This window comes from Parastagonospora nodorum, assembly GCF_000146915.1.
Source record: "Parastagonospora nodorum SN15 chromosome Unknown scaffold_7, whole genome shotgun sequence".
Lineage (NCBI taxonomy): Eukaryota > Fungi > Ascomycota > Dothideomycetes > Pleosporales > Phaeosphaeriaceae > Parastagonospora > Parastagonospora nodorum.
In genome coordinates this window covers 1,075,343-1,098,183 of record NW_001884555.1, presented here as the reverse complement: position 1 = coordinate 1,098,183, position 22,841 = coordinate 1,075,343, and the positions used below count along the sequence as shown (strand labels likewise).

The following is a 22,841-nucleotide window of genomic DNA, read 5'->3' as shown; positions in this document are numbered from 1 at the left end:
ATTGGATTGTGCGCCAATTCTTGGAATGCCCCGTTCTGTCGGTGGTCAGTCCTGTCTGGTTGCACTGCGCCTGAACGGTAGCCTCTCGGTAACGATTGGCCGTGCGGTCCTGGTGGTTGCTGGGAAGGCAGATCTGGGCTCCAATTCTCTTGGTCCGTCTCTCCGTACCTGTGTTGGTCATGGTCGTAGGAGCTGCTACGCCAGGTCGCATTCCCAGGTCGATAAGAGTTGGAACTGCTTTCTCGCGGATCCTTAAGGCCTAACTCGACCCCAACCTCGCCGGACAGGCCGTCCATCAGTCTTATGTATGAAGGCTCAGTTGGCAATTGTACGGGTTGGTGCAAGTTCCATCTCTTGCCCATTTTAACAGGTGAAGGTGCTCGAAAAGTGAAATTAGGTCCATCATTGTCGATACCAATGCTGGACAACAGCTGAGACCCACGTTTACTCGCGCCGTGCGGCTCATCGCCAACAGGCAAAGCACCTGTCATGTACGGAGTTCCGTCACGATGATGATACTGCCGTTCTGAGGCACGAACACTCCTCACTGAGCCATATGTTGGGTCGTCCCACTGTCTGTCTTCATCCATGTGAACGTCTTCACCACTATGGATGTCATATTCTGATGCTTGCGTGGAGCGCCCACTGCTGAATTTCTTCCTCAGTGTCGGGAACATTTTGCGAACAGACCGCATCCGCGAGGCTGCCTTGCTTGGAGGGGGCATAGCGTCTCGACTGCTCGGCGGGTCAATCTGCATATTGTTCGGAAGAGGCGACTCGATCCGTTGTCGCTTGGACGGACGCTGCATGAATGGGCTTGATGGGGCGACCACCACGTCACCCGAGGTGTGTGCAGACCTGCCAGCTGTGTGACTTGAGGTCGTCTTCTTGCGAAGTGTCGTACCGGAGGTGCCGTAATAATCGCCATTAATGCCCCCGTCATCGTTGATGAGATCTAGGTCAAATCTCTTGAGATTCGGAACTGGCTCGAGTTGCATGGCAAAGCCGACTGACGCTAGACGCTCTCTCATCTTGTCGTTTTGCCTGTGTAACTGTCAGTATGGTTTCCTCATGGACACGATGGCTACTTACTCGATCAGAGTAGGCACCAATTTGAGGTAGTGGCGGATAGCGTCTTTGTTGTTCTTAAAGGTCTCCAAATCTTTGGGACTGACATCCAGTCGACGATACTGCTCAACCTCTCGGTCAACATCTCGCAGGCGCTCTACTTCGGCTTCCAGGTTGTTTGACTCCCGTTCCACAGCCTGCAACCGCTCATTCTCCTGTTGCAGGGTGAGGACTTTGGCGTGCTCCTTCGATGCGAGGTCCTGCATAGCAACCAGCTTGTTCTCCGTCTCTGCTAGTGCGATTTGCTGCGGCTTACGCATGGAGTAAGTGTTTTGACTATAGCGGATGAGAGCCAGATATTGGAACTGTCGATCGTTAGCTACTTGTCACTCGAATACGCAGCACTCCATACTCCTGAGCGCCTCAATTTCCTTCCCACTGCCCTCGAAGCTCATTGGCGGCGCAATGAACCAGGCTGGCGGAATCATTGGGTCGTGCTCATCATTCTGGAAACCCCGGATGGAGTACAGATCGCGCACAGTGCTGTCGTTCTTCTCTTTGACGCAAGTGGGACATGCAGCTTTCGGACGTTGTCCTTCGGGGTGGAATTGGGGTGCTGTGATGCGTGAGTAGCTATTCGCAATATCACGTGCTCCATGTCCAGACTAACCTCCACTCTCCAAATGGCTGGCGCAAAAGACGTGACAGCAGCTCGCGAGGTACAAGTGCGTGACTATGCGGTCCCTGGGGTTGATTCCGTCCGAAAAGCCACCGACCGTTTCATCGTGACCCTCGTATACGTCGGCGAGCGTGTAGCAACAAACGGAACACGCGTAGATAAAGTTGAGGGGCGCAGCTGCCTCGCCTGGCGGCACTGTAACCGACCCGGAGGCCATGGCTACAGACTGAGTGAGTGCAAGGAGAGCAGGAGAACCGGGGTGGGTGGTGGGGTAAGTGCAGTCAATGCTGAGGAAAGGTATTGGTGGAAGGAGCGTCCAGGGTGCCAAGACTCACGAACTTGTCACGGCTGCCGTTAGACAGAGGCGGGGCAAACGACTGCGCCGGAGAGGACTGCCTCTACACGCGACGGCTGATATGTGAATATTGAACGAATTGAGAAACGATAGAAGAGTTAAATCGGAAATAGGCATGATGACTATGATGCGAGGAGAGATGTAGTAAATCGGAGGAGTTGCATCATTACAGCCAAGGCACGAGTGAGAACATGGACGGTTACGCAAATTAGTGGCCATATGTACACGATGTCTATTGTTCACTCTACTCACCCTCCCGTTCTCAAAATTTAGGAAAATACCCGGCAAGGGTAGCTGTAGCACGGTCAGTAGACCTCCTTATATTTAGACAGGGAATTGACTTACGTATCAGGGTATGATTGCTCCGGCTCCAAATTGTATTGCTTCTGGCCCGCAGCCTTCGTGGTGTGCAGCGCAGGCGGCATAGGCGGCAAACCTCCAGGGCCCAAGATATCCTTTGCCAATCCGGTGTTCCTCTCAAAAGCTACTGCCAGACCTTTGCTACCTTGTTCCTGTGCGGCGACCAATTGCTTCGAACCTGCCTCTCCAATCAGGTCCTGCTTGGGCGCTGCCGCGCTTCCAACCTCCAATAGCGCTACCGCATCCGCCTGAGTGATGGTCGAGAGCCGCGGGTATCGTCGTCGTACGTCACGCTTCCAGTAAGGGTTTTCTGCAAGATCGGCGGCGGGAACGGTGACGGGGTCGTCGTAGGTGTTGGGGTCCAGGCCTCCTGGGGGTGGGTTGCGGAATTGCGGGTTCATGGGAATACCGGTAGACCGCTTGGGGTCGAGCGCGAACAGCCTGTTGATGGCAGCATAGAGACCTTTTGGCTGGACAGTGTATTTCTATACACACATTAGCGCGCATTTACTGGGCAAACGGCGATGGACAAGAGGGGCCCGGGGTGTCGATTTGGTGGATGTGGGATAGGGTGCTGAGCATACCGAGAACGCCGTCGCGCCTTGCTTCGCTGCCATTTTGAGAAGAGGTGACTGGCAACCGAGGAGAGGAGTGGAGAGGACCAATGGGCGCGTGTCGTGCTGTTGCGCGCTTGAATGCGGTTGTCGTGAAGCTTGGTGATGTTCGCGGAGCTCGCAAAGCGCCAAGCCGGCAACCTCCGCTTTCGTAAGCGGAGCATCTCATTCGCCGTCATTGCATCCTGATTCTTCTACAACCTCATGTCTAGCAATGCCATGCTGGACTTATCGCACATCTACTATCACATGGATTGCGACTCAGCCACATGCTCTCTGTTGTGCTCGGAGCATGTGCTCAATTTAGAGACATGTTGTTGTATCTGATGATCATTGAAGTATCTTGGGTAGACGCCAAAGAATGTAGATTTGTTTAGTCTCCTGGTCGCCCCTCTTGGCATCTCTCGTTGCCTCTCAATCCAGTACAGCCAGGTAAATCTACTACCACTTCCAGGCAATGCGCATCAAACATGTTGTACAGACCCACCATGTGCCATTCAAAGAGTTGCGTTCACGCCACTCTCAAGCTCGGCATTCTCTCGTACCATATCGACCGACCTGCCACGCCCAAATAGCACCTGCAACACGGTCCGTCGATTCGGAGATGCCGCCCCGCCTTGCGCTGACATATTGCCTACGGCGAAGTCTTTAGCAGAGTTCGTTTTCTCTCACAGTGAAGTTGATATTTACCAGATACACGATCCGAGGCTGTCCAACGCTGATATGCATCGCAGATCGTGATCAACGACACTGGGGTCGTGACTATCAAGGTAGCCAGAGCGATAGCGGTTTGCGCCGTAAGAGCCATCTGAGCTTGGTGGTACTCTTTTAGAGAGATATTCCGATAGGATGAGTTCTCGGGGACAGGCTGATGTTGTTAGGACGTAGACTCAATTAAAATCCACATACATTTATAGTCTTTTTTCGATCTCTTCGAGATGCCAGGCTCCATCCCATATCTACTAACAGGAAGCGCTATAAAAAGGGTTGGACGCCAAAGTATCTATAGACTACGAGAAAGAAACCTATGTGCCGCAACACTTCGATGCGCACCAGTTAGGGCTCAATATTTTAAGTGCCCGCCTACCGGTCTGTATACAAGCTAATCTGTATGGTCTTCAGGAAACTTGTATGTCGCCTCAAAAGTGTTTCAACACTTGGGCATGGATCAATCATGAATTGTTTCGACAGAGAAATGTCAAGCTCCTCTGGTGTTGCTGCAGCACTCTGGCATTGACCAATAATATAGCATTGGCAGCCACCGGAACTCCCATGCGATAAGCATACCTAGGTAGGCTCCCGTACAGTGCGAGCACCCCGTGCACCCTGCGCCTGGACCAGCGTGCAGCATTATCTAAGATGGCGGGCATGGGCTGGGAGGTCAGATGATTCTCTCATATTTTTGGAGCTCACTGGGAGACTGTAGCAAGGATGTTATAACCACTAGGTAGCCCAACTCGTGGATGTAGACGAGTTGCGAAAGTGTGACCGCGCTGCAAGTCCTGATGCGCAGACTGACGGTGACCAATCAAATCGACTTCAGACTTCAACACCCCTCTGACACAGCCTCGAACCACCACTCGCCACGTCATGCAAAACTCTGCCTTGTTTCTTTTCCAATTTCTTGAGAAATGGCAAAAGAAATTGCTCTCATAACACGTTCTTCAAATCTCCGCACACCTATCTTATCTCTGTCGTGACAACGCCTTGTATTGCGATAGCATCCGTCGGAGAGCTTCAAGATTACTTTGGGGCATACACCTATCCTATTGAAGCCCTGTTCTTGATTGTTCGCGAAGATGGCTCGAACACCCGTTAGGAGCCGGAGAATCAGCTCCTCCGAATGGAACATAGCGAAGCCTTTCATTGAGCAGTTGTACATTACCAACAAGCTCACTCTAAAGCTCCTTGCGACGGAGATGGAGGAAAAGCATGACTTTATCGCTACGTGAGTCAATAACTCATGTGATTTACAGCGAGACTGATGGTATTTAGCGAAGCGCAATACCGAGCTCAATTCGATCGCTGGGGTCCTGGATGGAAAAAGCACAAAAAAAGTGTGGACCAGGAGCCAGTCGAAATTGCACTCCTTAGACACAAATTCGTTGGACGGGACATCGATATGTATAGGTGGGGCAAGCTGGTGCCTGAGGAACAAGTCGCCCAAATCAGAGACCGGAGCCGAGTCCCTCACCATAAGCTGCACAATGAGAATTGTATAGTCAAGCCAAATTTATAAGGCTGTGCCTCGGTTCTGACGAATACACACAGATGTACCAGATCTACCTAAGGGTGTTGCCATTTACCCCCGCCGCCGCGACTTCACCGAAGAACTTACATTCCGAGTTCCTTTTCTGGACCTCGAACGCTCGGTGTATGATCTGATCGTTAAGTGCCGCGATCTGGCTACACAGAGTACCACAGAACGAGTTGAGATCAGAGACCTTTTCCGAGGTTACCGAGGACTCCCTCTACAGCGGATTTCTGATCGTCCGCTTCCCGAATACTTGGAATCTAGAATTTCGGCACTGAACTCCATTCTACCTTGTCTGTATGACCCGAAGCGAAGCACTGGCGAATCGATCCTCAATACCCTGAACGGAGCTTACATTTCAAATGTGCATCGAGGCATCTTGTGCGCGCTTGGCAACAACCTAGCTGGTCTCCAAGGTCTATCCAGCGAGCAGCTTCACAGCCTCTTGGGCGTACTGAGTAGTCTCGACGTTTTGAGGGTATTTGCGTCCATACCAGGCCACTTAAGACATCCAATGATCCAACAACTACTGCGGATATCAGTCGAAGTTGGCAATGTGAGCTTGGTGAAAGCAATATTATCCAAGGGACAAGCGCTACAGATCGACATCAATGAGCAGTTTTGTACAATCAATGGACGAGCTTACACCTTGTTGGAGCGCGCTTCTATACTAAGACAATTTGACATGATCATAACCATGCTCGATTACGGTGCCAATGTTAGTAAACCATTTCCTTGTACACATGAGCGAGAGGGAAATCTTTGGGACGTCGATTCTTGCATACGTTGCGAGTCAAGAGGGGCTCTACAATGCGCGCTTCTCCGAAGTCCCAGAGATCACCGACTTGATACCCGGACCGTCAGCCTGCTTCTAGAACGATCGGAGGAAATTAGCTTTGAAACCTTGAAAATGCTTATGGAAGAAGAGGACTTTTTTCTTGAGGCCGTTACGAAGTTCGCACACGCTTGCCATGAGGATTGGCAAATGGAATGGGAACATGGCTGCATTTGGCGAGAGATGATTTTATCACTCACACAGGAAACCACAGCCTTGTCACTCCTGCAGATCATGCAGGGGCTTGGAGTAACCAGGACGACGCAAATGCTTAATGCAGCAGCAAGAAGAGGCCATGAAACTGTGGTTCAAGAGATGCTCGCAGACAACATAGCTCTCGACAAATACACTCTTTGCTCGGCAATCAGGAGTGAAAACGTAGCACTTATTCGCCATTTGCTGGGCTGCGGAGCGACTGTTAATGACTCTTTGCCCTCTGGCGATGGGGACCTATTCTCGGCAGCAGTCATTACGAAGAACGATGATCTCATACAGCTTATGGTTGATAACAAGGCGATGGAGCGCCTTGGCCAGTGGAGACCATGGCTTGCCGCGTGGAAAGCCGCTTTGACAGTTAGCAACATGAGTCTGCTACAAAAGCTACTTGCGATGCGGGAGGATATTTCGGAATATGATTTGGGGCACGCCTTGACCGTGGTCGCAAAGATTGGGAACTACGACATGGCTCTACAGCTGCTTGAGCGCGGTGCGGATATCGAAGTAACATCGAACCAGGACAATTATGTTGGAGACTCCGCTCTTATCAACGCTCTAGAGGCCAAAAGCCCAAGCCTCGTAGACTTGCTCCTACACTGGGGCGCCAATCCACTTCGCAAAGATCCAATGTTTCCTGCAGTTGTGTGGGGAAATAGCTTAGTGATAGAGAAACTGCTGGCAGCAGGAGCCAGATGTAGTTCATCTGCATTTGACGAGGCTGTGAAGAAGAAAGATCTCGAAATCATGGAGAGACTTTTATACGCTGGAGCTACCATGGAAGGAGCACTCGAAGTCGCCACACGACATGAAACTACGTATGTATGCAGTTGGCTTCTCTCCCACGGCGCAGACCCGCGCGACTCGCGAGCACTATACAATGCTTATCGGCACAAAAGTCCTTCTTTCGGCACTCTTCTACAGAGCTACAAAGTCAGATATCCTCTCGGGGCAGGAGGTTTTGGTTCAAGGGTACTGTGGAGCGCGCTCAGATCTAATGATCAATCTGCAGTGGAGCTTCTATTGGAACATGGAGCTGATCCCAATGGCTTCTTGTCTCTCGAAGGACAATATGGGCAGAACTTCACACCATTCTTCTTCACAATTGTGGAACGTGCCCGGAGCAGCACGTCCTTGATGGAACTCTTCCTGAACCATGGACACAAGTCGCGAGCTTTCAAGTGTTCTCCCCAGAGTATAGTTGCCGAATTGCACGGGTCTAAAAAAGGGCGCTCAGGGCCAATGATCACTGCTCTTCTTGCAGCAGTGAGCACGAAAAGCATGTCTGTTGTCCAACTGCTTTCGCAACGGGAAGACGCCATTATTGATCTACCCGCCTCTGGAAGGATCACTCGTACACCATTGCAACGAGCAGCCGAGGTCGGAGATCTTGACCTGACGAAGTTTTTCTATGGCTCGGGAGCAGATATCAACGCGCCACCTGCTATAATGGGGGGTGCGACCGCGCTTCAACTTGCCGCCAAAGGCGGTTACACGGCCATAGTGCTGTACCTGCTGAGTAAAGGAGCTGATGTCGATGCCCCAAGGGCTCGAATCGACGGTATGACAGCGCTCGAAGGTGCCGCTGCACAAGGGCGTATAGATGTATTATCCATCCTTCTTCGGGCTGGGGCCGGGTCACATGGGAAAGATCTCGTGCAATTCCAGAGAGCGATTGCTTTTGCGGAACAGGAAAGGCATTTCACCAATGTCCAGATACTGAAAGCATATTTGCAGTCCATCGGCCAGGACAGCCTCTTACTTGAGCATAGTATTCCGCAAGTTCGGGTCACGGAAACTTTCGTTCATCAACGCGACTTTACAGATTTTCAAAATCTTGTTGGTTTGGAAGCCGAAGAAAGGCATACAGAGTACCACGACCCACGTAGATTTTGAATAGGCTAAATACCGAGATAGACGCATTCATAATCTGTGGTGAGAGGAGCGGGAGGTTTCTAGATCGAGCTCGGCGCATATTACTGTCGTATCTCGTTGCTGCTTGTGAAGCTGGGGTGCGAGGGCACGATCCAGATACGATTGGGAACAGAGAAAGGGTATTCGATGTTCAAAGCTACCTGTGTAGGAGATGCCTAGGGCATCGAGTGCGACAATAAGTGCTTTCTGGTCAGGTGTCATTGTTGTTTATGGTTGTTTATGGTTGTTTATGGTTGTTTATGGTTGTTTATGGTTGTTTATGGTTGTTTATGGTTGTTTATGGTTGTTTATGGTTGTTTGTAAATTTGTTCGCAGTGAGTAAGAGATTTGGAATTTGAAGAGGACGGAAGATGTGACGAGGTTGAAGGAGAGAGATCATGAAGCCACTAAAAATATCACAAGTAGAGCACAGGCCACAAAGTATTGGCGGAGGAGAGAAGTTTCATTCGAGTACACCACTTGAGGTCAAAACCCCTTAAGAACGAATATATAGAGGATTCGAAAAGCGTGCGTTCGAGTCCACTGGAACGACCTCGCAACAAGATCTTGGCGTCTCTCCTTTACTCACAGCAGTTGGGGAACACCCAGGAAAAGTATAAAGCAACGATCTCCACCAAATGCTTGTTACTCTGACTTTGACCCTTCACTTTACAGTAAGCCTGTCTCCCTTGCGAAGTCATATTGCTAGAAGTCGTCTCCTCGACTACCAGCTTCAAAGTCTTCAGTAACTTTTGCGTATCATCAAGAAGCCTCCTGTGTCTTGCTTCCACTAACCTGCTACATTGGAATGGATCAATGTACTATCAGCACCTTACCTAGACCCATTTAACACACTCAGATTTGACCTTTGGCATTTGTGCGTGAACACCGTATTATGAGTCTATGTCCAAAATAGTCTCTGCCCCGACCCGTTGGCTATTCATGCAAACTATATGACACCGGTATGTCATGTCAATTTCGGGATGATAAAGGCGAGGTCTCCATATGGAGGCGGACGGGGAGTTGATTGCCATACCCCACCGTTTCAGCATACAGATCCGTCTCAGCTTCTTAGCCTTCAGTTCACTGGTACGTTGCGAAGAAAAAGCGATTTATGCACCTATCTCTAGTGTATCTCACGAGATGGGAGGCTGACGACATGACCTCACCAATAACCCGTAGTGTTCATATATTGACAAACGATCATTCTCGGCTACACCAAATGACGTCCCGCGACCTTGCGACTGTAACATACATGACGACACAGAACTAGTAGTGGAATGGAGAATTTAGCGTATGATGGAACGAAACCGGATTTGCTACGCTTTCAAGCTGCTACTCCAGATTTCGAAAGGCTCGAGTCAGAACATGAAAGCCTCGTCGCTGCAGGTATCGATGCACCATTTCGCCTACCTCTCCGACTCCATCATTAGTTTTTGCACCATTACACAAAGTGAGCAGATCTAGGAGGTTGCCGCAGCGATGGCTGGCTTGCAGGTAGGTTCCTGCTTCTCTCTAAGCCTTTAGGCTATACTTGGAAGGAAGTTCGATGCCCGAGGAACAGTCAAATGATGCAATGTGGCTTGCGACAGCGGTGGCTGGCTTACAAGTAGGTTTTTGTGTTCAGTGAAGTCTTTTATGCCGCAAGGGAGAAGAATTTTGGTGCCTTTCCGGACTCGGACGTCAATGTAGGGATATTGTTCGGCAAACTGCAGTATGCTATAGAGCACATTCTCGTCAGGGCATACAGATTATATGAGAAGGCCGATTGAAGCAGTCCGGGTTGCTGCAGCGACGATGGCTTTGGAGGTAGCTTTGGATGTGGTTTCTTGAGTTCTTCACTTGTTCTGACTGGCCGTGGTCGACTGCCTACGACCGTCCTTTACCAACAGGAGGTGCGTCAGTCGTGAGTGACGCATACAAGACGAAACGAGAATCGAGTGGAAAAGGGGCGTATGAAGGGTGTCGACGTGGGGTGTGCGGCGGTCTAGAGAAGAGACTTTCAATGCGCTGATGAGGCATACCGTTTTTAGCGCAAACTTGTCGCCCGCCATGAGTTCTCGATGAGTTCTCGAACGACACGTGATGGGGCAACTTAATAGAACGTGACTTCGCCCTCTCATAGGTATACACTCGGAAAGAAGGCTGCTCTTCGGACGTGAGAATAACTCTCTGCCTTTGCGCATTGCGCCCGGCAATGAGCCACGTCTTCCAGGTAGCTTCGATGGGAGTAACCTCGACGTTCATAGACCAATTGGGGTATTCTGACTCTGACAAGAAACGCTCGAGGTCGTGGTTGGCGCTGATGTCCGTTTTGGAGTTGACGCTCGTGGAAAGCTCTTCATCGTTGTTTGCGCGCGAGCCGGCGGAGCCACGGCCTCACGTCGTGAAAATGTCAGAGAATAACATTGGAAGTCTCCAAAGTGCCGCGTGAGTACATCCGGCGCCAGGAGCTACGGAGGGGCGAGATTGGAGATCGTAGAGAGGGGAGTTCGGGGCGCACTGTTAAGTAAATTAAAGACCATTTGGATATCAGTTACTATGATATTTAGCTGCCAGGCGTGCCTAGGGAAGGAGACGGGTGTTGGATGCAGACATTTTCAGTGTACTCGAGCCTGTCTGGTTACTGACCTTATATCCTGAGTGCGCCCAGAACGACAAACAACCTAGCCATCAGTGCTCTTGTCTAGCCTCGAGGCATGTGGAGACATCTCTGAATGCTGATATGTGTGAGGCTGCCCAGCCTCAAATAAGGCCGTACTTAATCCGAGAGGCTGTTGAGGCTTTAAAGCAGAGCAAGATCTCTCAGGGCAGATGTGTTATGCCTGTGGCACGTATGCCAGGCGTAGAGCAAGAGTCCGTAAATCTTCACCAGAGTCCCCCGCTTCTGAAAATACCAGACTCCATCGTACGTGAGGTAACACGTTCGTCAAACGTACCAGTGAGCCTGTATAGCTTCATGCGGGGTAGCACCACCGTCACGACAATCATAACACATTGAATGAAGACAGGAAGTATCATTACATGGCATACAAACATCACAAATATATCACAAGGCACAATATGACGGAGGAGGGAGCTTGTATTGTGGTCTTCTGGGCGACGGCCCATAGCCGCCACCCCAAAAAGAAACTTATTTTTTGGCCGAAGCCCAGCCAAATGACCCTTCCAAGGGCCTATCCGTCGGTGGCCTCAGGCCCACAAAGAGAGAGAGAGGAGGGAGGAGCGGGCACGGGCGCCCAGCCCCAGCACAAGCACTCAAGGGCCAAGGCCCTGCGAGGAGCGGACCGCCGCCAAAGCGAAGGCGTTCGCGCGGAGGTTGGTGTACTATGAAAACATGTTAGTGAAGCTTCGATTGGAGCATGGATACGACTACTTACTTCCGGCAAGCGCTCGATACGATCTATCGGATCGTAGATCAGCACCCAGTCGGTGCTCGCCACCGACCGGTTGGCAGCGCGGAGCTCCTGGTAATGGAGCCAAGCTCCAAAACGCCTCGCCCGCACATCGTGCCCCAGTAGCCAACTGGAGGCGAGGTTGGGGAGGGGTGGGAGGGGAGCTCGGGGCGTGGTGCCCAGGGCTGAGGGCGAGAGGGCGGCTGCGTGGGCGAAGCCCGCAAGCGCGCAGGGAGGGAGTCTGGCATTGGGTGCAGACATTTTCGTTGGTATTGAGCCTGTCTGGAGCTGAAGAGCAGAAGAATCCAAAATACTACAGCTTATAACGACAATTGCTAGCGCCGGTGCGGACGCTAACGGGTTGCCAAGCCGACTCTGAGCGACAGCAATGGTGTGTCCTACAGCTCAATAGAGCCTCTCTCAGGCGGCTGCAAGGCATACTTTTGGTTGGAAACCGACCGAGAACCACCTCTTATACTTACTGAAGCTTTCCAGCAACAATATAGCTCCAGTGACTTGGTAGATATCGCTATTCACAGCTGCGAGCTTGGCAACGACATGCTCCCACGGACCACCCGCAGCAAGCGAGACTACGGGAGATCCGAGCAGGGCGACATGGGTACGCGGAGATAGACAGGCAGCAGTTGCAGCTGAGTAATGTCATGCGATTGTACAGGAAGACGTGCTTGAGGAGAGATAGCTTGGCGGCTACATGACGGTGATGACAGGAGGATCGAGTCAATGGAGACACCTGAGTATAGACAGGAGAGATGCTGCGAGACGAGTCTGCTGGAAACGTAAAGGAAAATAGCTCATGAAAGCTCGCGTTTGGCTTAGATAGAGACAAGTTGGAGAGCAAGTGCGTTGATGTAGAACGTAATACCAGGATAGATCCGGGATGCGCAGAAGAATACATTTTGCGAGAACGATGAACTGTGTTCGAAGGTACAATACCCTGTGCATTTGATGATCAAGCCAAGTGCTTGTGGCATGCTGGCCAGGTTCATAGAGAGGGAAATGCATCTCCTGGAGCCATTGGTGACGCCGGCATCTGGCACTTAACGCCAGGGCCGAAGCTATGGATACGCACAGAAAGATGGGACTCTAGAGCTGGGCTCAGGCCCATCAGTCAGGTTCCAGCAGCAGTGGTGGCTTGTCAAGCTCCTGTCGCGCGGGTTGCATGTCATCTTTGGCCCTGATGGTGGGGCGGAGATGAAGCTATACGGTGGCTGTTGGGCGAGGAGGACCAAATCCTCAACACCAACGAACCCACACGAACTCACCACATCGCAACCTCCCGCACCACTCTCCAAAGCAACATGGCTCTTCTTGCGCACATTTTGGATGTAAGCAATCGTTACTGCTGCAGATTTGAGTCTCTGGCATGCCCGCTCGAGCTCCGAGTGAGGTTACGCTTGCCGACTTTCTGCACGAGGCGTCACACTCACAGCGCTGACTTCTTGATAGCTTTTCCTGGTCTTGGCCTTCGCCAACATCTGCATGATCTTCGTAGTAGGCCTTTGGAGGCTACTCCGCTGGGGCTGGCGCCCGCCCGCTGGAGAACGAGCCGCGCGATTCGTTCGAGCGCTTGCTGCGGCAGCGACAGCGTGGTTGTAGACAGCGTCGTAAGTCATACTGCATGCTGAGGTGTAGCACCTTGATTCCACGCATGATGGTGCGAGCGGCGAGGTTCAGAGCAATTTTGCAGGCGGAAACATTTGCCACGATGCAAATTCCGTCACACCATACACTCACTGACTACCACACCAGGCCAGAGAACTCCCCACCTCCCCCGCAACGGTAACGACGAGTACGAATACTTGCGCAACGAAGCGAGACGACTGGATTGGCACCGCGGCCACACACACGTTCTAGAAGCGAGCTCAAGCCGTTGGATGCGATGACCTTGGCGATGGCAAGCGAATGTTGCTGCACTATGTGCCCAGTCCGCATGGATTCCTGGCTCGTTCTGACCGATACCGCGCAGAAGCCTGAGCAGCTTCCAGGGCTTCTACCGTAGCGGCAATAATGCAAAAGTTTCCTGAGGATAGACAGCCCGCGCCATCATACGCCCTTTTCTAAGAGTCCGGGCTAGAATGGTATGTATACAAAGCCTCCACGCACATGCCGTCAGACGCATCGTGCCGAGGCCAAGCCATGAGGAAAGAAAGCAGGAATGCGTGAAGTAGCCGCCAGAGAATGGAACGGCATCAAGTTGACGACACAAAGCGCTGCGGCATGACTTGTGGTTCGGTCAGGCGTATGAAGGGGAAGACATGTCGTCTGGTTCCGGAAGGATGCCGAAGCCTTAGCGAAGTGTGCCGGGGTAGCCGCGCCGAAAGCTTGGGACCGAACCCCTGACAAGAAGACAACACCTCTTCTTCATCAGCGACCATCAAAATTGCATCTCCGCTGACGCAGAATCCAGGTGTCGCGTCCGCCTGCTGGTATTTGCAGGATCTGAACTAGTCGGAAAGTCAGCAGACCATCATGCACGCACATCACGACTTCTTCGACTGGATGCTGCTCCAGTGCACGTACCTTCGACTCGACAACACAATGCATGTGCCCACGGGCTGAATGAGGAAGAGATATATTTGGGATGTCTATGAACAGTTTTATAGTTCCAATGCACCCTCAGCCGTGGCCCGGGTCTGCCGCCCATTTACTAATCGGGTGGGTTGCCCAGGGATGCCAGCCACTGGGCAGGGTAAGCTCGATCATGTGAAGAGTGCTGTGCATTCCTTCAATACACCCTGAGCCACAACTCTAGATGAGTGATGGAGAAAGAACGAAAGTGCACCTGGGGTTCATGGAAAAGCTGCAGTAACTGCGGTGTTTGAGACTCGACTGGTGCCAGTGCCAGACCATCCAAGTCATCAGCTCATAATCGCAAGGCAGCAATCAGAGCAGCTGTGTGTCGAAAACTCGATCAAGTAGACGATGAATCTGAACCATGTTCAAGCCTGATCTCGACCTCGGTCGATCAAGCTTCTATTGCCGGGTCATGGCAGTGCGATGAGTGCCCAATCGGCCGCTTCATGCTCAAGGAGGTCTGGATTCCGGAAATGGTGCCGTGGCGTCGCCTCGGATGGGCTGAATTTGATCACGCAAAAGGTGTTGCGCTACGTGGTGGATGTGCACGGTTGCGAGCGCGTGCGTTCTCGACTGCGGCCTGCTTGAACGGAGCTTGGTTCCGTTTTCGCTCCCAGCAGCCCACGGGAAGGCTTATGCCATGCTTTGAGCCTTTCGATGATGAAAGACGTCTTCCGCGCTGTCTTCACATCCCTTGTTACGGCCGACACCGAGGACTGTGTGTCTAGCCGAAAGATCTGGTAGCATTCCTGCTGGAAATAGGAGCAATACCTAGCCTGAGACCCGTAGGTTGTTTGAACCTTCGGAGACCATCACGATATCACTGCCCTTGGCAATGCTGCTGATCTTGAGCGTATAGGCGCGCTCAAAGAAATAAAAATATATCTCAATCTTGCGGTGAGGGGAACTGGGCCGCAGCCAGCGAAATAGGCGGTGTGATCATACTTGTCGGGGTCTTCGGGAGACTTGGACTCCTGGCGAGGTGAGACTACCTCTTCATCTTCCTCTTGGGTGTTGCTCAAGGTCGGAACGGAAAGGCTGGAAGTGTAGCTACTATCGTAGTGCGCGATGGAACAATGCCTGACGTGAGACTCGAACGTTGTTCGAACCTCGGAGACCATCACGATATCGCTACCCTTGGCAATGCTGCTGGTCTTGAGCGTATAGGCGCGCTCGGAGAAAACATAGAAGATCTCTCGGAGAATAACTGATCCTAGCTGCATGGCACTGAGGCGGACAAGGAGATGATACTGAGGAGCTGTCGACATGTCAGTCATGGAAGGGGAAGAGATGCTGCCGGAGTGCAAACGTACAGTAGGCTTTGACTCACATGGACATAGAAGATCTCTCGGAGGATCTCTCCGAGGCGCTCGACAAGTCGGCGGAGTAGATCCTCACGATATTTCCTGTGTTGATGCAGATCTCTGGTCCAACAAGCCTCGCTGCAGTATCGAACCATGGGACACGCGGGTGAGGTGATTTTCCATTCGAACCATGAAATCTCTGCCCTCTCTGCCGCAGGTCGCACGGGGAACGAAGACGTGGCAAGTGTCCAAGCATATCCCGACTCGAGCCTTGTCATCAACCAACTTGATAATCTCAGCAAGATCAGCGAGCGAATTTGGTCAGGAAAGAAGTGTACGATGTCGAGACAAACCCCGACTCGGGCGCCTCGTTGAGGCAGGCGTAACGGAGGGATTGTTGTTTTGCCCTTCCGAGAGTCGCCAAAGAAAGATGCGACAAGCGTAGCAACACAGTCACCATCGAGCAGTCGGAATAAGTTCTGATCGTCCTCGGAGTAATATGCGACGCGATCCGCATCGCCATCGAGGGAGCTCTTCGAGGAAGGTAGCGCTTGCTGATCGGTCTTAACATGGTCGGCTCCGCACTGATTCGCCGTTAGTAAAAAGCAATGCTCGGCATTCCCGGTAGACTCACGTTGACGTTCAGTTCCTCTGGCTTGATCACCCCAGCACAGAAATTTTGCGGAGACGCTCGAACATCGTGTGGCAGCGACATGCGATGATCATGACGCAGCACTTGGCCAAGGCACCTGTGGACGCCGTCTTCTGGATGTCCCGAGACATTGCCTGGTGAGTGCCGGTCGAGGCTCGGTGCCGCCGGACTTGGAGAGGCTTGAGATGCCATGACGATTATCAGGCAATGTAACCGTCATAGGCTGTATATTTGTTGCTTCTCCAGGACTTGCGGCAATACCAGCTCATGTCTTGCCTTCGTTGGCAGCCAAAACACAGGAAGTGTACCGAAGCTGGGATGCGCTCTCTGTGTCTTCAAGTCAGCAAGGCCGAAGTTGTGTCAATGTGGGCACCACATTAAAGGTGGGCGCTCGGATTGGGTCAGCTTACCTGGTCTCTGGTCGTCCGCGAGGCCGCTCTTTGCGTCAAAGGTGCGGGGTGTAGTCTCTTCCGAAGGTGCGGACGGAAGTCCACTGATCATGCCAATGAGGGTTGGGATCATCAAGTGCCGTGGAGTATATGGATGAAGAAAGAGCAGGACGAAGTTGAAAGGTGGAAGGTGGTGTTGTAGTGTTGGAGCTGGCGGGCGGAAGGCAACCTTTTTATGCCCCCTCGCTAGAACTGTGCGGCTTCTGGCTCTGCCCCGCCACTCACCCCTTCGATGCTCATGGTCGAGTGCAACACCACACCTACGTCGTGTAGACCCAGGGGAAGTTCGAGGAGGGTACTATGATCATTGGTATGCTCCTCGCACTTCTGCTCGGAAGTTCTACGGCGGTGTTGTGGAGATAGAGGGCTTTAGGCATGGGCAATCGGAGACTTCGGAACTCAAGGGGCTCTGCATGTCCCTCACCTTCTGATCTGGACAGCGGGGCAGGTAAGAAGGCGCAAAGGCCTTGCCGATGGGGCCCGTCGGGGCACACCATACGACGTCACGCCACGGTAGCGACACCAGAAAAGTTAGCTATGGATGAAAAGCGCTGTATGATCCTCCTCGTGCTACTCCGAGTAAAATCGGTTGTGTAGTTGTGGAATTCCAGCATGTTGGGGGTGCACACAACAAGATTTGGCGGCGACTTCTTACTACATCAAAGCACGGACGGCCATTTTGCCACCGAGCTGTGATGGTGGGGCACAGTGGCGGCAACAGCGGAGGAAGGGAAGAGGTGCATATTAAGAGTCGAGGGATAGTAGCATGATGCTGCGGTAACGATAATGACAATCATGAGCATGAAAGTAAACGGGGGCATATGATCAGGAGCAGAGCACCGTTGCCGTATTGCTAGCGCTCTATGGCAACTTGGGGGGCGCTGCCGTGAAATGATCACACAAGGGCTGTGGCCCGGCAACTCCGCCCATCTGCTCCCATCTAGCTCCGTACTATCAAAGCTTGAAGCGCCCGCTTTGGCGCTCCCGTTTCTCTCGAACGCCCCTCGAGTCACCCAAGCTTGTTGCGCTCCCACGCCTAGATCCCCACGGAAGCCCCCGGGCGGGCAAGCAATCATGTCCCATCCTAGACCGAAGCCTCAGCGCCACCGATACACGGACCACAGCCTACCATACAGCGTTACGAGGAATCAGTACCTCACACATAGCTATACATCGCTTAGCTGTGCTCATCGGAGCTGAAGGAACCGCACAGTTGCGCAATGGACAGAGACGGCAGTCATAAGAAAGGAACGCCACCAACTATCATTGTAGACATAAACACAGCCAGGGTTCGTAGTTGAGCATCTCGAGCTGCAGATTAGGTCTGAGAACCGCAGGGCGAGCCTCGCCGTACTGATGGAGATGCTAACATGCTACGGGCCCACCTAAATGGCGCGTGGGCAATACGTTGGACGTTTCTTAGGTTCCCCAATGATGGAGCTGTAGCGCTGGAGTATCCGCGATAGGATCACAAGTATAAGGCATAAATAACGTGGGATTGGAGATCTGGACAAGCGTAGATGCGCAGACATTGGGTACTATGACAAAGATAGTCATTTCGGGTTGTGAATAGCATGCTACAAGCCACTGGCTGCCTGAGAATGATCTGTTTGTCGAGAGCAATGTACAATAACAACAATCACATGCGAAGCGCCGCGTAGACGACTCTGTTTCTTGCAAGATCTCCAGCCAAGGCCGCACTATCTCTTGCTGACCCAGCATCTAAAGTCACCAACTCCCCCAATTCGGCCACGCACTACACCTAGTTCACATAAGCTTGAGGATACTCAGCGCTGTACGACACACAATCAGCCACCGCAAAGTCAATCCTAAAGTCGTACGTCTATCTATCGTCCTATTCGAAGCATCTTTTTTTTGTCGCAGCCGCACCCCAGGAAGTCAAACGACTCACCTACTCACCCATCAATAGCTTCTCAAGAACATCCTCGGACCCTTATAAATGTCTCCCAAGGCCCCCAAAGTCGAGCGCATCCGGGCCCGCCCAACTGTCATCCGCCGCCGCCGTTGGAAAGTCGTGGATTCTGAAGAGCCGAGCGTGATATGGAAACGACTAGCCAAGAGAAATTTCGAGGTCCTGTTCTGGGAGGCGATCGATGAGATCGATGAGCAACGCAGGAAAGATGCCGCTTGCTTTATCTCTAAGTACGCTGTGCGTCTGATCACGCACATCGTTCTCAGTAAGTGAATCACGCTTCTTCAGTTTGATAGCAGAGTGTATTGACGGATTCCAGCGATCGTTTTGTTTGTGATAATTTGCCTCCTTTCGTTTATATCGACGGTGTTGGTGCTCGCTCTTGTGGAAGAATTGCTGAGCGGCCATACATGATCTCACTCAAAAAGCAATGTATTTATGCATGGTGGTCCATAGGGGCCAGATCGTAAGGATCACATGGTTTAGAATATCATAGTCAGCATTTGCAAGCAATGCTGCGATCGTTCACGTCTAAGCGCTATCTACACAATGCCAATGCGCTAGACCACAAATTATATCGCGCAATTTCGTCTACCTTTCTCCACCAAAGCACCGAAAACTTACTATTCCTTGAGACTCAACCCTCACTATACTGTCATACTCCATACACATTTCCCCAAGCCATCACACCTCACGACCCTTGATACATCGAATAAGCGCCACATACTACTCCAAGCGCATCGAGAACATGCCGTCAAACTACAGCCGCATGTTGCGCGACATTGTGGGCAACCAAAAGCCTGGCGGAGTTCCGCAGGGCAGGTCGACATATGCGTGGAGCCGCATCGGAGAGAAGGACGGCGAAGAAGGAAGTGAGGTCGAGGAGTCGGATACGCCGGTGATCGCCGCGGGTGTGTTGACGGTCGTCACTGTCATCGTTATCGGCAGCTGGCTGTGGATCAGGAATGTGAGGGGATGAGTTTGAGTTGGCAGGGAGGTACGGATGGATGTACTGGGAAAGGATTATGCCAGAGAAGGAGCGAATCGAGAGTTGAGTGATTGATTGAGGCGGTCCAAGTCTTCAATGTTTACGTCCATGCCATGAAAATTCATGACAAAATCAAGCCCGCTTCTATTCTCGCATTGAGTCACTCGCTCCCATTGTGTCCAGTCGTATGAGCGCCATCCACTACGCACTCCCTCTTCCTTAATGTATCAAGTCGTCTCAGCACCCTGCATGTGACGCAAATACAGAGCCATGCAAAAGACCACGACCCCGCCTTTCAAAATCTCCTGCTCCCTCTCCGGATTCAAAGCACTGAACTCCTCGAGATCACTGAGCTTGTCGCTCTCCCAATCCTCCCCCAAGAACGCGGCCAGATTCTCCCTCGTTAACGGCGCCCTGACTGCCTGGTTTTGAACAGCAGGCACACCCAAAGCTCCCCCCACAACCTCCGCCTTCAAAAGGCAACCAATGTTCATGGCCCATTTGACGTCGCTGTTGCTGACTGCGCTGCGGTCCACAATCGCAACGGTGATGAAGTCTTGCGCCTTGCGGAGATCTTGATCCTTCTTAGCTGCCTGCGCCTGGGCGATCATGGCTGAGGTCCACTCGGGCTGGATTTGGACCTCCCCGAGCCTGGCCGGCTGTAGGGGCTCGTAAGGTTGGTTGGGGTTGTTGGCCGCGCGGTGGAGGATTTCGGTGTTGATGGTTGGAGCGAAGTCGGGGGCGCGCTTTGGGGTTGACTTTGTGCGTGCCATAGCGTGGATGTAAGCTTTGCTCGTATAGTGTTTTGAGGGTAGGAAACGGTTTGTGGTGGTTGGTATGAAATCGAGGGTGGGTAATGGGGGTGCGCGGGAGGGAAAGGCCGGGCTTTTCGCTGCGCTGGACACACCTCTACCTGCGCTGTCTGAACCCTCATCGTTTTCGAAGCGTGCTGTAGCAAGGAGAATATGTTACTCGTTGGAAAAGCATTTGCTGATGTCTCAGTCAAGATATAGCAAACAAATGAGTAACTGGGTATAAGATGCCTTCATCACTAACGAAATTTGAGGTCCAGCTTCTCTTCGTATCAGACAATAGCAAGAAGAACTTGCCACGCCGTGTCAGTTTTCAACATCCCGCTCTTCAAATTCTTCACATCTCACGCGCCCACGTCACTCGTCTTGACACGTCACCTGCGCAAACCATCGCCTCCTCAAAACCCCATCGATGCCTCCATCACCACACCCAAAGTCCCACTCGATATGATATCCCCACCACAAAGCTTCTCTGACCTGGAGCCCTACGTAGATACCGAAAGCGAAGCCACACCTGGCGCGAGTATCAGCGGGACACTCGTTGGTCATGCCAGCGACGTAGGATCTACACCAAACTTACGTGAGAGCGACATATCATCGCGGACGAATCCACTAATCACGCATTCCCGACCGCCGCCTCCTCGCGATCCACCTCGTACTGACGATGTGCCCATCAAATACTACGACAACGATCTTGATGGGGAAGAAATTAGATTGCGAGAGTCGCGTTCAGGACGTGTGCCGCGCTCTCAAGATGAAGAAAGCGGATTCAGTACGCCGACAAGCCAGGCCTACCGAAGGCATAGGCGTCAATTTTGGGAAGATATGAATTGGGACGACATGAGTTGGAACGATCGGATACGGTGTATAAGCATTTGGGTGCTGTTTTGTGTGTTGGCCTTGGCCATTTCGGGAGCGACAGCCATAATTTGGGTCCTTGTAGTGCAGTAGCTGGGAATTACGGAATTTTGTGTGCACAATAAGACTTCAGGAAGACATATGCTTGGTCTGCTTCAAGGGCTTTTTGAGAATAGTGATAATGGCTAGAAATGGTTGAAGGTGTGCGGAAGATAAATGGAGTCTTGAAAATGAGAGATAAAACGTGATTCAAGTACATCAGGAAGTATTGAGAACGTGTACGGTCGGAATTGATTCGAACAGTGTGAGGAAAGATATGCCCATGTCACGACGACGTGAATCTATCCCCATGACATTATATGCGACTGCCCGTGACCTCCTGCAAATGCCAGTTCTCTCCCGTATACTGCAGCTTCACTTTGGTGTGATGCGACTCTTGATCCACTTGCTTGAGCGTCTGCATACCGTTGTTACGCTCGGTCGTATGTAGCAAGACCATGGGCGATGTTTTCCAAAGCGGCACCTCCATGTTTTTCGACTTGAAAATGGTCGCAAAAAGGAACATGGTGATGGCAAGATATATCGCCCCAGGAGGTATGATCCAGTTAAAGTCGACTGCGATATACTGCTCAGAGTTCCATTCAGACCCACGAACAATGGACAGTGGGGAGGTCGTGTTGCCAGCCCGCAAGGCATTGCTCATGGCTATGGCGATGTTGTCGATACGTCTTTTGAAGCCTTCGACACCGTAGTTCGATTCTAAATTGGGGTCACAAGTAGCTGGAGTTGGACCTAGGATGTCGCCAACTATGTTTGGGACCCACTGACCAGAGTAGTAATTGTCATAATCCTCTGCAATCATGGCTGCACCTTCCAGTGTACGGTCGAGTGCGGACGACCATCGCCACAGATCCTTTGCGCCCACGCAGAATGAATCACCGTTATAAGGCTCTGACAAGCAAATTGTCGTGTCCTCGTCACGTGGGTCTTGTGCAGCCCATTGAAGATCATTCTTTGTGTCAATTATCCTCGTCTTCATTGTGTTGTTGTATTCGGAACTGAGCGTCTGTAAGCAAAGGTTCAAAGATCCTTTCAATGCCTTCCAATTCGCCGCCTCGCGAAGTCTCTCACTCCATTCTGCGGGAGTAGGTTGTTTCTTCTCGGCATTACACGCGGGGAAGTAGGCAGTGTATATGTCTGAGACCGGGGGTAGGTGACCATCGGTGATGTTCGCTGAATCTTTGAATGGAGCAGCCATCCAGAATGAATCAGGTACGGAACCACCAACCGATAGCTGCATAGGAGGATTCCACGATGTTCCAGATATTTTAAGATATGGGATGGAACCCCAGCGCGTGCTGTTGTCAATACGAATTTCGCCTTTCACCTCTTCCACAGACGCGCAGATGGCAAGAGTTGTATAATCTTGCCATTTGCACGCTTCGGCAGTGCAGCTGCCTTGAATGTCAGAGATACTTTTATCATGATCAAGTAAGCCCGAGAGGATGGCCTTGTACATTTGTGGATGGACTGTGAGAACGAATCAATTGCGGCCTTTGCAAT

The 22,841-nt window shown here is 51.8% G+C and overlaps 12 protein-coding genes across 12 annotated transcripts; 4 read left to right on the top strand and 8 right to left on the bottom strand.

Annotated features, from left to right (window-relative positions):
- Positions 1-487: 487 nt before the first annotated feature.
- Positions 488-1,964, bottom strand: SNOG_05285 (hypothetical protein; the record flags this gene model as incomplete). The annotated part of the gene is made up of 5 exons (XM_001795640.1): positions 488-526; positions 549-1,044; positions 1,093-1,447; positions 1,481-1,684; positions 1,739-1,964. 5 exons carry the CDS (start codon positions 1,962-1,964, stop codon positions 488-490), a joined length of 1,320 nt encoding a protein of 439 aa, XP_001795692.1.
- Positions 1,965-2,371: 407 nt separating this feature from the next.
- On the bottom strand, positions 2,372-3,079 carry SNOG_05284 (hypothetical protein; the record flags this gene model as incomplete). Its single annotated transcript, XM_001795639.1, has 3 exons — positions 2,372-2,396; positions 2,448-2,947; positions 3,047-3,079. The coding sequence occupies 3 exons, from the start codon at positions 3,077-3,079 to the stop codon at positions 2,372-2,374; spliced, it is 558 nt and encodes a 185-aa protein (XP_001795691.1).
- Positions 3,080-4,875: 1,796 nt separating this feature from the next.
- Positions 4,876-6,205, top strand: SNOG_05283 (hypothetical protein; the record flags this gene model as incomplete). The annotated part of the gene is made up of 4 exons (XM_001795638.1): positions 4,876-5,024; positions 5,072-5,292; positions 5,348-6,048; positions 6,083-6,205. 4 exons carry the CDS (start codon positions 4,876-4,878, stop codon positions 6,203-6,205), a joined length of 1,194 nt encoding a protein of 397 aa, XP_001795690.1.
- A 35-nt stretch (positions 6,206-6,240) lies between these two features.
- Positions 6,241-8,274, top strand: SNOG_05282 (hypothetical protein; the record flags this gene model as incomplete). Its single annotated transcript, XM_001795637.1, has 2 exons — positions 6,241-7,196; positions 7,278-8,274. The coding sequence occupies 2 exons, from the start codon at positions 6,241-6,243 to the stop codon at positions 8,272-8,274; spliced, it is 1,953 nt and encodes a 650-aa protein (XP_001795689.1).
- An 80-nt stretch (positions 8,275-8,354) lies between these two features.
- Positions 8,355-8,993, bottom strand: SNOG_05281 (hypothetical protein; the record flags this gene model as incomplete). The annotated part of the gene is made up of 2 exons (XM_001795636.1): positions 8,355-8,449; positions 8,882-8,993. The coding sequence occupies 2 exons, from the start codon at positions 8,991-8,993 to the stop codon at positions 8,355-8,357; spliced, it is 207 nt and encodes a 68-aa protein (XP_001795688.1).
- Positions 8,994-11,550: 2,557 nt separating this feature from the next.
- SNOG_05280 (hypothetical protein) lies at positions 11,551-11,948 on the bottom strand (the record flags this gene model as incomplete). The annotated part of the gene is made up of 2 exons (XM_001795635.1): positions 11,551-11,619; positions 11,673-11,948. 2 exons carry the CDS (start codon positions 11,946-11,948, stop codon positions 11,551-11,553), a joined length of 345 nt encoding a protein of 114 aa, XP_001795687.1.
- A 1,058-nt stretch (positions 11,949-13,006) lies between these two features.
- SNOG_05279 (hypothetical protein) lies at positions 13,007-13,304 on the top strand (the record flags this gene model as incomplete). Its single annotated transcript, XM_001795634.1, has 2 exons — positions 13,007-13,033; positions 13,155-13,304. The coding sequence occupies 2 exons, from the start codon at positions 13,007-13,009 to the stop codon at positions 13,302-13,304; spliced, it is 177 nt and encodes a 58-aa protein (XP_001795686.1).
- A 1,749-nt stretch (positions 13,305-15,053) lies between these two features.
- Positions 15,054-15,559, bottom strand: SNOG_05278 (hypothetical protein; the record flags this gene model as incomplete). Its single annotated transcript, XM_001795633.1, has 2 exons — positions 15,054-15,189; positions 15,228-15,559. The coding sequence occupies 2 exons, from the start codon at positions 15,557-15,559 to the stop codon at positions 15,054-15,056; spliced, it is 468 nt and encodes a 155-aa protein (XP_001795685.1).
- Positions 15,560-16,503: 944 nt separating this feature from the next.
- On the bottom strand, positions 16,504-17,365 carry SNOG_05277 (hypothetical protein; the record flags this gene model as incomplete). The annotated part of the gene is made up of 4 exons (XM_001795632.1): positions 16,504-16,565; positions 16,649-16,856; positions 16,913-16,985; positions 17,343-17,365. The coding sequence occupies 4 exons, from the start codon at positions 17,363-17,365 to the stop codon at positions 16,504-16,506; spliced, it is 366 nt and encodes a 121-aa protein (XP_001795684.1).
- A 1,282-nt stretch (positions 17,366-18,647) lies between these two features.
- On the top strand, positions 18,648-19,599 carry SNOG_05276 (hypothetical protein; the record flags this gene model as incomplete). The annotated part of the gene is made up of 2 exons (XM_001795631.1): positions 18,648-18,850; positions 19,338-19,599. The coding sequence occupies 2 exons, from the start codon at positions 18,648-18,650 to the stop codon at positions 19,597-19,599; spliced, it is 465 nt and encodes a 154-aa protein (XP_001795683.1).
- Positions 19,600-19,835: 236 nt separating this feature from the next.
- SNOG_05275 (hypothetical protein) lies at positions 19,836-20,381 on the bottom strand (the record flags this gene model as incomplete). Its single annotated transcript, XM_001795630.1, has 1 exon — positions 19,836-20,381. The coding sequence occupies one exon, from the start codon at positions 20,379-20,381 to the stop codon at positions 19,836-19,838; it is 546 nt and encodes a 181-aa protein (XP_001795682.1).
- A 1,252-nt stretch (positions 20,382-21,633) lies between these two features.
- Positions 21,634-22,797, bottom strand: SNOG_05274 (hypothetical protein; the record flags this gene model as incomplete). Its single annotated transcript, XM_001795629.1, has 1 exon — positions 21,634-22,797. The coding sequence occupies one exon, from the start codon at positions 22,795-22,797 to the stop codon at positions 21,634-21,636; it is 1,164 nt and encodes a 387-aa protein (XP_001795681.1).
- Between the last annotated feature and the right edge of the window lie 44 nt (positions 22,798-22,841).